At 49.8% G+C, this 11,772-nt stretch overlaps 2 protein-coding genes across 3 annotated transcripts in view; one reads left to right on the top strand and one right to left on the bottom strand.

The window, feature by feature from the left end:
* Positions 1-6,287: 6,287 nt before the first annotated feature.
* LOC149332400 (nuclear pore complex protein Nup93-like) lies at positions 6,288-8,995 on the bottom strand. Its single transcript, XM_089557324.1, has one exon. It carries the CDS (start codon positions 8,817-8,819, stop codon positions 6,393-6,395), a length of 2,427 nt encoding a protein of 808 aa, XP_089413450.1. The 5' UTR covers positions 8,820-8,995; the 3' UTR covers positions 6,288-6,392.
* A 455-nt stretch (positions 8,996-9,450) lies between these two features.
* Khc-73 (Kinesin heavy chain 73) overlaps positions 9,451-11,772 on the top strand; it is an 87,667-nt gene continuing 85,345 nt past the window's right edge. For both annotated transcript variants that reach the window (XM_089557326.1, XM_089557325.1), the window contains exon 1: positions 9,451-9,720. In XM_089557326.1, the coding sequence (XP_089413452.1) occupies positions 9,666-9,720 (55 nt within the window). In that variant the 5' untranslated portion in view covers positions 9,451-9,665. The remainder of the gene's footprint in view (positions 9,721-11,772) is intronic.

Raw genomic sequence — 11,772 nt, 5'->3', positions numbered from 1 at the left:
AGTGCCTAAAAAGCAAGGTGGAGCTAACGCCCTCTTGTCCGCGGTGAAAGAGCGCTCCGTCGGCCGCAGGGGCCGTTGCGGCGCTGCGGTCAGCACTTCGCTGACACGCCTCGCTTCCCGTTCGTACGCATGGAGGAAAAATTCGTACGCATGTGCGCCCGTCTGCTCGGAATAGGCTGGACGCGCTGGACGGGGAACCAAGCACAGCGCTAAATTTGAAAAACTAAAATGGTTGATTGAGATAAAAGAAGGTATAATCAGAGTAAATAAATCGATCTTTGTTTAGAGCTTATGGTAATTACGCTAATTAAGTCGTTAAATTAAGAAATAAATAGAAAATGATAAACAGAGGCAAAGAGAGGCGACAAGTGCCGAGGAGGCTTCAATGCTTTCGCATTCTCCCAATGCTGGTCGCCACAGTGATCCCTAATTTTTTCCTGAGACGCATATGTGCATCCTCAAGTCTGTGGCTTGTTCAAAATCTGTTGTCTATTTAAGCTACGTAACACAAATAGTAGGAAAATTCGCATTGCTTCTACATATTTTTTTTTTTTTTTTCCGGGTACGTCAACCGCATCTGACAGCTGTGCTTCGAGACTGTGGGTGAAAGTACGTGGGACAGGCTCGTCATTTACTCGCATAATGAACATGCTAGTACATGGGCGTCCGGAGGGGGGGGCAAGGGGGGGCGGCTGCACCCCCCTGGAAAATCACTCACTCGAACCGTGAGTGATGGCCGCACGCCAGGGGCGGTGGTGCGCTCAGTCAAAAGGGTAAAAGCAGCCCCGCATGGTCACATCTGCGAAATGCCGCGTCCGGGCGTGCGTCGTAACGCCGTTTTCAAACCACGCCATCGTTAGCTCTACTGAAGGGCGACCTGTTCCAGACATACAGCGGCACCGGCGAGCATGTGTTTCGAGCCGCCTTGAGATGGGTGTCTGTTTCTTTGATCTCTAGAGAGATAGCGACACGGAGGCAGACAGTGCACGGGGCATCTTGTTTTCGCCTATCGTTACGCCGGTCACCGATGAATTCTTAAGGAGGGAAGGTAAAATCAGCCGTGTCCACCCCCGCTTTGTCGGGCTGCTCAGGGGCAAGCGGGCGATGAGTTGGCGCCGCCGCCGCTCGCTGTCTCCTCCGATCCACGGGTAGCGCAGTTCGGTAGAAGCGCCGCTTTCAGAATCTCCGGCAAAGGGGATTAGCTGCTTTTGTTCACGGCGACGCAGTCTCCCGAGGCGCCCCCACACCAGCGTTCTTTGCGTCTTCTGCGAAAACGTTGGTCAACGCAGCCCGATGGCGCCTGCCTGGCTCGCCTGTCACCTCTGGCTGGGCCTCAAACCACAACAGCGCCCATGTACTGTGCGTGTCAGTGCATGGTAAAGAGACCCAGGTGGTCGACATTACCCGGAACTCTGTACTACTCCATCCCTCATAGCCTGAGTCGTTTTGGGGCTCTGAACCCCATAAAAACACAAAAACAAATTTTCCGACTGGAGTGGCGAGTGTCCCTTCCCCTCGGAAGTTGCGCGGCGTTCCTTTCACCCCCAAAGTGCGCATTCGGGGATACTGCGGCAAGTAAGCCCTTGCACGTGTGCGCGCCTCTGTGTTTGTGCTTGGGTGTTTTTAGTGGCCGGTTGTCAGCGAAGCTGAGAACAACCAAGACAGCGGACGAGAAAACGACGAGCGGAGAGCAGTGTGTGTGCGGTTGCTCGACTGTGCGGATGCGCAAGCAAGATGGAGCGAGGTGTATGAAGCTGCGAGCGTGCATTTATCTTGTAAATAAGTTTTCGTTGTATATATAGTCATCTTTTGTTTTCAACGTACGCGTTCAACAGTTTTTCCAATCAATGTGTATGATGAGTGTGCACCGAGAGCGTGTAATGAAGCACAGAAGTGAATTTATCACACGTGTAATTACGCAATTCGCCCAGAAAAATCCGAGGCGCCTACAGTTGCTGTTCAAGGAAGACTGACTGAGTGACTGTAGTTGCGTGTTTGTGAACATATTGTGCTGTGTGCTGGTCATCAATCCGGGTGAGTCGAGAACCCGTATGCAGCAAGACTGAGCACTCTTCTCCACGAAGTGATATAGCATCTTTTTGCATTTTTATTAATTTTAGTTGTTTCTTCGTTGATAAACTCCAATGTACCTCTCCTAGCCGCGCTTTAATTTGCTGTTTGTAATTTTTCTTTCATGTGTGCATTTTGTTTAATTTTTATTTATATATAAATAAATAAATTTACTCCGCAAATAGCGCCTTTCTGCTACGAACATACCCCCCCCCCCCCCCCCCCCCCCCCCGGGGCACCAACGGGGCCCCCCCCTGCAAAAAATTCTGCGGACGCCCTTGTGCTAGTATGATTGCATCCCCTATAGTGGGTGGCTGAGCAGAAAGTCTTTTTGATGACTTTTTGATGAAAAAAGAATTTTAAAGGGCTTTTTGGTAAAAGGTGTGGTACAAGATAAAAAAAATGGTAATTGCATAGAATTCTGTCCCATTGCTGAGACATGCAACTACATGCAGAACTGCTTTGTTTATAACTTGCCACCAACATGGTGCCGGTCGCTTGCCGAGTGCAAGGTTTAACATTACCACACAGCATCAACTTTGATTTCTTGTCGAGTTCTGGCCATTGGATGAAAAATGTGCGCCGTATATAATTTTGAACTGCACTGTAGAAGCTTTCAAAAAGGCTCCTTTCTAACCTACACTGCTCACACCTTCTGGCAACAGGATTTAAATTGATCCTGTCCCATCCCCCCCCCCCCTTTTTTTTTTAAGTTGCAAAAACATATGCAGTTGATGGCACATCATGGCACTGCTTGATTTCCTCTCTACCACTTAAATTTGTTCTGCTTGCATAATGCATAACTGTTCATAATTAACTACTTGCCCCACCCTCCTGTTCCCCCTTCTTTTTATTACTCATGGATATTTGAATGAAGAAGCATTTCAGTCTTCTGCATGTTGAATGCAACTTGTGCAGGATTGATATGCTGAAAAGGACCGAGGACAATGCCATTGGGTTTTAGTTCTTGGTAAAATCTGATAGCTAAGCCTTTCATCACTATGATGACATTTCTTTGCCCAGGAAAGATGCTTTCGTTAGTAAGAAATTTGGAGTTAGTTTGTACATTTTCTTCTGACACTCCGATCCAAACCTGTGACATTGGCAATATCCAGTTTAAAGTGGATTCATTTAATTGTTCACATTTAGTTTTTGTCTGCAGTGTGTGCTAAAAGTGCACTAATAGTAGCAATACATCAGTTGCCTAACAGTCGGATGTGAAACTTTGGTTTTTCTCTTTAACGCAACTTAACCATCCACTTTGTCGTGGGTCACTGGTGGGTCATGTCACTTTTTTATGCTGTGCGGCCACGAATACTGGGTTGCACAATGAAGCCGTGAGACAGATTTTATGAGGGCTCCTCCTTAGACTTCACAATAAAATTGGTCCCGTGGCTTCATTATTTGACTCAGCATCCGAAGACGCACAGCATGAATAAATGAGGTGACCTGCTGGTGCCCCATGACGCAGTGAGTGTATTAAAATTGCACCTATGTCACCACGGCATAAAGTCATGGACAAGAGTTTAAAGGATGCAGATTCGTGAAAAAAAAAAAAAAATTCTCTGCTGTCTCACTAGCTGTCCAGCTGGTATTCATTACAGCGGAAGGAGCACGCTGTGTCTATGTATTTGTGCTTTTGTCGACCCGATTTGCCCTACCACGCAGAATATATATATTGTTTTGTGAATCTGCATCCCACAAATTTTAGTCCACGACTCTACTTACAGAAGCAGCCAGTAAGGCAATACACAACTTTCATTTTTCACTTTTCTCCCTCTTAGCTCCATTTTCATTGTGTGGCCTTTTTCTCAATAAAAAGTAACCGATTGACCTAAGACAACTTTGGCTCATCCTGATGTGCTTCGCTGATCGCCTAGGACATCGTGGTACCTTAGGTGCTGTTATGCTTCTCCACACAGCGACCTATACAAAAAACTGTCCCAGGACTGGCAAAAAATTCAAATGGGTGTTTATCCAAACCTATTTTTATAAAATCGCATATATCCGACTAGGTACAGGAATGATTGTCCCACGGCAAAGGCTCTCGTTTCTACCTAGGCCACATTATGTGGGAATGCGAGGGCAAGCCGAATCTAGGAAAATGCATATGCATTTATTGACAGCAGTGGGATTCTCTGCTGACCAGCTTTGACCTCAACGAACAGCTTAAGCTGATAAGGCGGTGGAGTTCTGGACTAAGGACTCACCCCTGCTCTCCGATTAATATGTTTGTGATTTCCAGCAAAGATTTTCAATCAATCAATCAACGCATCGAGATAACACTACAGACTAGAAGTTAGGAGGAAGGGAGGGAGCAAAGCAACTTCTTGTCACATACCACACCTCGGCAAAATCATGAGTGCTTACTCAGGCTCACTGAGAGAAGTTTGGTTAGCCTATAAGCTCACAAAAACTCACTCATGCAGGCTTGGGGTCACTCGAACTCAAACTAATTTAGGCTCACAACTCATTTGGACTACTTCCGACTCGTTACAACTCACAATCCATCTGGGCTCACTCACTCATTTCAACCCATCTCGACTCACTGCCCATTTGGACTCCCTCACTCATTTTTGACTGAAGACACACATAGGCTCACTGTAATGGCCAAGGGGCATGCCCTTGAGCGATAACGGAGCCCCACACCTCCGTGCAGCAACATGGTGGAACTTTGTCAAAGCTTCAGACTCATCCCACGTGGCTAACTACTGCACCCACACCCACGTAAACTAGCAAAGGGGAAAAGACAAAAAGGTGTCTCCCTTGCTTCCATGGAATCCTCTTCTTTGGTCGCCCAAAAATGCTGCCAAGCCGTCTCACCCTTAAACATCCTTGGCTGCAGCTGTATGTCATCTCTCCCCTATGCTGTCAGCAAACAAAGAGGAAAAAATTGATAGGGGCCTAACATAGTTAAACCGAGTAGACCTGCGAAAGCAGGTGTTCATTCTTCAATTGGAGGCGGCACTTGAACTCCACCTTAGGGGTGTGGCATGATATCTTTAGTGGGTTAATGCCCATGTAGGCTGAATTGGCAATTCCTGCTTAAGATTCATAGATGGCAGCGAGCCCTCATATACCAATACCAGCGCAGCGGTTAAGCGATGCGCCACTGCACTGGCAGATGGGCTGTTTCTATCCCAGCCACCCATAGGGATTTTGCGACCCATGTTGCTCTTCCCGAGCAACCTCTCGCGCAGATGGCACGGCGCTCGTCCGAACTTACCCGAGTAACTCGTATGCGCTCAGGTTGCTAGGCAACGGCGACGCAAGGTCGTTTGGTAGTCGCATCACCACGAGCATACGCTATGAGCCAAGCTGGGCTCCAGTAGTGTTGTTTTCGCAACAAAAAAAACTAAGTGCACACCATCACTGCGAAAATACAACTAAGTGCACACCATCACTGCGAAAATACAGACCATGATCTGGATGCGAGTTCAGACTTACTCAACACTCTGATCATGATATGAATGTGAGCCTGAGAGATGGTTTATGGTTTATGGGGGGTTAACGTCCCAAAGCGACTCAAGCTATGAGGGACGCCATAGTGAAGGGCTCTAGAAATTTCGACCACCTGGGGTTCTTTAACGTGCACTGACATCACACAGTGCATGGGCCTCTAGAATTTCCCCTCCACTGAAATTCAACCACCGTGGCTGGGAGTGAGCCTGAGTGAGTCTGCTGACCTATACTAGTGGCATGTTGACCTTCCGCCAAAATGATTAGACATGGGTGCACCGATTGGCATGCCTGGAATGGTACCCAACCATCTTTTCAGCCTTTGATAATGATGCTTCATTTCTTTCCAACAACAGCAAAAAGTTACAAGTAGTGATGCCGTGTTATGGTAAGAAACACACGATTCAAAAGTGACGACACTAATTAAACTATTCGCAGCAGATGGAACCGGCATCCTATGGTAATGTCGCAGGTTCCGAAGAGCGGCAAACCCATGAGCATTGCTGAACAGCCATAGAAATTGAAATAAAAATCAAACCTAAAGAAATATGAAGGGTGCAACTATGAAGGACTGCATGTCAAGTGAATGAGAAAATGAGCGAGAATAATGCACATGTCTGGATATGACAATGGTCTCACTCTTGTTGTAATGCATGTTGCAAGCTGGCAACACAAGCTTGCTCCACAGCATGCTGTAGTCACCAGCTGCATGTTGAAAGTCACAGCGCAAAACACATGGCAAGCCAGTCAGACACTAATCAGCTTTACAAATATTAGAACAACAGGATATTTATCACGGTTATCAAAGACACCTTACACGTGGCTGAAGCAACATAACACAACACAAGGTAGAAAATAGTTCCTCAGCTCATTAGCACTTCCATCTGAGTGAGCCTGGCATTAGTGTCCCCTGGCATACCGTAGGGGATACCTCCAGCAAACATGACGACGGCCCTCGCCTGCGAGCGCAATTCTCGCCTCTTGTCCTCCTCTGGCCCCTTCAGCTCCTTATACTGACCGTACAACAAGTTCATCACAGCCAACAGGATGTCGGCCAATATACGCCGCACCTCCTCTGACCTTTGCGAAAAGGCCGCGACACTCTTGTCGACTCGAGAGGGGTCAAATGGAATCAGGTCAAGCTTGTGGATAGTGTCCAAGGCGAGCACAGACTTGTTCTGGTGAGCATAGGTGAAGAATATTCCCAAATCCAGCAGCAGGTATAGGGTTGCCAAGGTTTCTGCCGACGCAGTACTATCAATATTCCTGTAGCGAGAGGCAAGATCCACGGCCAGGTTTTGCAAACGTTCCCAAACTGGCCCCGAGGCACTGGTCACATGCTGCGCAAGAAGTTTGTTGAGAAGTCGGATGGCATCGTCGTGCTTCCTGCACAAGTCGTAGACAGACACTGCTTCTTCATAGAGGCCCCTATTCTCACAGTCCCGTGCCACAGCTTCAATGATCTGTTCGGTGTCAAAATGGAACAAATCAACAGCTCCTGGCCTTCGGCAGCCATCGGGCTCGATCTTGCCGAGCAGCGCCTCAAACTCCTTGGTCTCCAGCACGAGTGCACTGACACATGCCATGAAGAGGTTCTCGCCGTGCATGCCCTTGAAGTTCCGCAAAAAGTAGTAATACCCGAGGGCCTCGCGGGGGTCTGTCATCTCAAATCTGCGTGTGTAGCTAGTCACAAGACGCGCCAAGTTGAAGCAGTAGCCAATACCCGATGGTGCCTTTGAGACTAGCGGCAGCTGTAAGGATGCCGGTGGCTTTAGGAGGTTCTCTTCATATAAAACAAGCGCCACATGCACGGCGTGGCAGCGCTGTGGCTCCATGCGAGCCAAGAAATCCACAGCATGCTCAAACTGGCCCGTCAGGAACAGCACCTGGAAGTACAAGTACGGCTGGTGCATTGCATCGAAGTGGTTTTCACCATACTCTTCCAGCAACAAACGCTGCAGCTTGGACAGGGACAGCCGATCCCGTGCCTGCTCCTGCTGTTCTTCGCCGGGCACGGGGTCTTGCACGGACACTTGGCACAACTTGAGCCAGAGGTAGTCCTCGCACGTCGTCGACACTAGCGGGTGATCCTGCGTCACGTCACAGCGTCCCAGAATGCAGAAAACGGCGCGCTTGAACGGGTCCAGCGAGGCACGCACAGAACGAGCGTACTGGAGACGGATCTTGTTTTCGCTGCTGGCACCAAGGTGACCGTCTCCGGACGCCGCGTACTCCTCCAAGTCGGGCAGCAGCTCGCTAGCGGTGCCTGTAGCATTCCTGCTGATCTCAACGGCCGCTCGGCGGTCGCCGCATCGCAGGCAGTAGTAGATGAGAGCCCACACAGGTCGTTCATTCAACTCTCCGTCGTATTGCTCTCGCGGCACATTGGGAGACTTCACTTTGAGAAAGCCGTTCACCAAGTTGACCGTTCCTATGTCGCCGCCGAGGGCTGCTCTGCCCCGGTTGCCTCCGATCACGGCGCGCATGTAGCGGTCGTGTACTCGCTCCAGGTACTTTCGGGACTGGTTTACCAGGGCTGCAGCGCGCTCAACGCTGCCCACGCTGCTCAGCGGTGCCTCCAGGAGCGAGCAGACCATGTCCCACATGTCCATGGCGTTTCGGTCGTCGATCTCCTTGGAGACTGCCTTGAAGCGCTCCGCGAGCTTGGGTCGCGTGCCGCCCTTGATGACGTTCTCGTTGTACAGGTACACCTCGCGCGCGTACGCCACTTCGGCGGCCGACATGGTACTACGTGTCTTCGGATCCAGCTGAAAGGTGGAACTCAGCAGGCTCGCCTCGGCCACGGTGCTCACATCCATGACTTCGTTGGACGGACCCACCAGGGAGTCGAGCAAGCGTTGCTTCTCGCGCTGCCATTCATTGGAGAATGCGTCCCAGCAGAACTTGTCGACCTCTTCCTGCGTGGACTTGACCGACTCGGCGAACACGGACAGTATAGCGTTCTCGCGTTCGTTACGAAGGAATGCCTGGATGTCGGTGTCGCGCACTTCTTCGATCGGTTCGAAAGTTGGCGCGGCCGCTAGGCCTTCCAGCTTCAACGAGGCCTGGGGCAGATCGAAGCCCCGCGACCCCAGTAGGATGGACGCCTTGACATCGTTCGTGTCCTTGGCCGAGAGCAGGGCCGTTCGCGACCATAGCTGATGGCCTTCCTCGACGATTTGTTTCAGGTTGCGCTTCACTCGCGGCAGACCCGTGTCGTCGATTTCGGCGGTTAGCTGGTCCGCTTGCTGGAGAAGTTCTCCAAAGCCTGCGCTGTCTTCTTCCATCATCGCCGAACTGATTGGTTGTCGCGCGCTTTTACACAAGAGATATAAGCAAGGCGCTTGTCAACCGCTATGGAATGTAATTTGTTGAGCTCGAATGAAAACCAGCGCACAACAACGCTTCAACTTTCACAGCATGCTTCAAACGCCGGCTCTCATGCCGTAGGCCTGTAAATCCTACCTCTTTCTATGCGTAGTCGTTCAATACACAGTCTTTATCTTGTATTACAAGTAGTATAGTGCTACTTAGAGCAAAAGTAACATTCAATATTTTTGTAATATTAAAAAAATTAGTAATAATTTGTTCAAATTTGCGTTAATTCCAATTTCAGGTTCACGCAACAGCACTACATTGAGTCGCGGAAGGGTAAACTTGTAAAAGAAAGGCGGTGTTTTTTAGCGCGTGTACGGTTGCCTGACGTTATATGTTTTTTAAGCTAAATAGGCACCAAACTGTTTTTATTTTCTCAAGAAATACATACTAAAACACAGGAGATTATATTTACTGCTTGTCAAGACAATGATATGCAACAAAAATATTATTACACATTTATGTTTTGTGTTTATGCTTGACTGAGCAGAGTCACTCGCGGACCCGTGGCGAGCGCTTGCGTTTTCCCTCGAGTATCGATTGCGCCATCTCCAACTTCTCCCGTCTCGAAAATATGGCGTCGGAGCATGGTCGGAGAGTTTCCTCCCGATCCGTGCGGAGATTTTGCGTGTGAAAGCGAAAGGATTTCGTGCCCACATCGCGCCCCTCCGGGATGATGTAGCCAGCGGCGACCAAGGCGGCCGCATGAGACCTACGTGTCTGCGGTGTTCCTAGCCAGTGCATCGCGGACTCGGCCCAACATGACGACTGACAAGATCAAAGTGGCCGTGCGTGTGCGGCCCATGAATCGCCGAGGTAAGAGAGTGGCCCTTGAAGTGGCGTTGTCAATCCGATCCCGTGCGTCGCGCTAAACGCCGCCCGCTTGGCGCGGCTCCTAACTTCGAACCGGCAGTAAAAAAATATATCGTGCTCGCCGCTCCGGCGCCCGCGACAACGGCAGCTGTGTGTGAATCTCATCCAAAACACTTACTCGCCGAACGGCGTCTGGCATACATATCGATCGTTTCGAGAAGTCTTTACTCCTCCTGCTTTGCTCCTGCGAGAAATTCTCGCCAACATCCGGAAAAAGTGGAGCAGCACCCAATTTTTGTGCCGAATTATTGCACGCGCGGCTTCAGTCGTGTCCTTCGCTGTTATTTTGTCGCGTCGGCGCGGTAATTGGTCCGCTTAACGATCCGTCCAGGTTTGTGGCCGAAGCGAGCGGCTAGCGAGCCAAAGCGACTGGCGTGTGATTTCTACGCTTGTGTACTTCGGCCCCTAGAATTGCAGTTAAGCGATGTCGGCCGCTCTGTGCTGTTGTCAGCTGATCATTTTTGCTTGTCTTCTTGTTTATTATCCCGTTCTGCGTAAGTCGGACGCGTCATATACCTCACGCGTGTTTCTAGCTCACCGCGATGCGATGACCGGAGCTGTTTGCCTGCCGCTGAAAATACAACGGGCGGCTGTAAAAACCACAACCTGTGCTTATTCATTCATTGTGCCCACAAATGACTGCACTTTTCTTCCGTGTTTAGCGATCGTTAGCTCTGCTGTTTATTTGTGCTTCTCTGATATTGTATTTCTGCGCATCGGTATGACTCTCGTGCGATCTGGTGGTTCCGTAATGGTGTGGCGCTAAGTTTTCGGCCTGATTCAAGTAACAATGCCGAGAATTCCCACTTGTCCGGATTATTCTCGAATTCGTGAAAAAGCATTGAAAAAACCCCCGGAGGTTAAACCAGCCATTTCTTTACGGCATGGTTCATTTCATTCATTCATTCTTGGGAGGTGTGACTGCATCGTGTGGGCGTGAACTCGAAGGCGCTTGGCTCGACGCTTTTGAAATCTCGTTTTGCGCAAAAGCTTATTTCATAGATTCTTGAAGGATACTACAGCGTTGACCCTCCCCCATTTTATCTTGTTCACGATGCGCAGGAATTTTGATTTTGTTGTTATCGTTCGAGTTTTGCGGACATCGGGAGTACTTATCTGACGCGTCGCAGTTTCTCTTGTGCACGGAGGGGTTTGAACTCCTACGTCCTGCTTTGCATTCGCTGCGTGGACTCCTTCTCTCAGTGACTGACCTAACGTGGAAAGGAGCCGCTGGTTTAGCCTCGCCGACGTCTCGCACTGTTGGGTTTGCTGGAGAGTGCGCAGATCCGTCTTACTTGCGCCGCGCAGCCCAGCTTCCGGTAGGGCGAGTTGTGACTCAGCAGCGCAGTGTAATTCCTCTTTCACTCTATTTTTCTTCTTTTTCTTTCCATCCGTAAAACCTGAGCCTGGCTGTCGTATGCCGGCGATTACGCCGCGCGTCGCGGAGAAATATAGGCGTAGTTACGGACGATGTATGCTGCATGGTGTGGACGTATGCAGCAGCGGTAGAACAGTTGCGCTTCCTAGCGCTCGGAATCAAAACAGCTGGGTTCGCCTCCCGCGAGAAATGGTGCAGCGCTGTGGAATCTAGAGCTCGCGTTAGCCATTCAGAGCGCGGGATTCAGGAATCCTTTGTCGTGATTGGTTGAGACGTCAGCGCGTAGCCTGGTCACGACCAATCACGACAGTCGACGAGACGATGAGTACCAATTACCAGCTGTTCTCTGTTCGAAACTTTCTTTTCATCCCGCCCTTGATGAGCCTGGCTCGCACAAGGCTGCACGGTTTTTCTGAGACGAAGCACAGCGTGTTGTCCTTTCGTTCTCTCCGTCGTACGTTGAGGGCGTTCTGTTTTTGTTATTATTCTTACTCACCTTCGTTTGGTTCCGCGTAGCCGCCTTCCAAGCGCGCATTCGAGAGCGTGCCGTTTGCGTGCGGCTAAGGAAGAAAATAAATAAAACAGAAACGAAGCGGCCGAAGCGGCGGCAGCAGCAG

This window comes from Amblyomma mixtum, chromosome 8 (assembly GCF_055824585.1).
Source record: "Amblyomma mixtum isolate Tamu chromosome 8, ASM5582458v1, whole genome shotgun sequence".
Taxonomy (NCBI): Eukaryota; Metazoa; Arthropoda; class Arachnida; order Ixodida; family Ixodidae; genus Amblyomma; species Amblyomma mixtum.
Note: the sequence above shows the minus strand (reverse complement) of the source record. Positions and strands in the feature narration are given on the sequence as shown.

Bases quoted from the DNA above. Each gene is read 5' to 3' on its own strand.
- LOC149332400 (XM_089557324.1), bottom strand. From the start codon at position 8,819: ATGATGGAAGAAGACAGCGCAGGCTTTGGAGAACTTCTCCAGCAAGCG.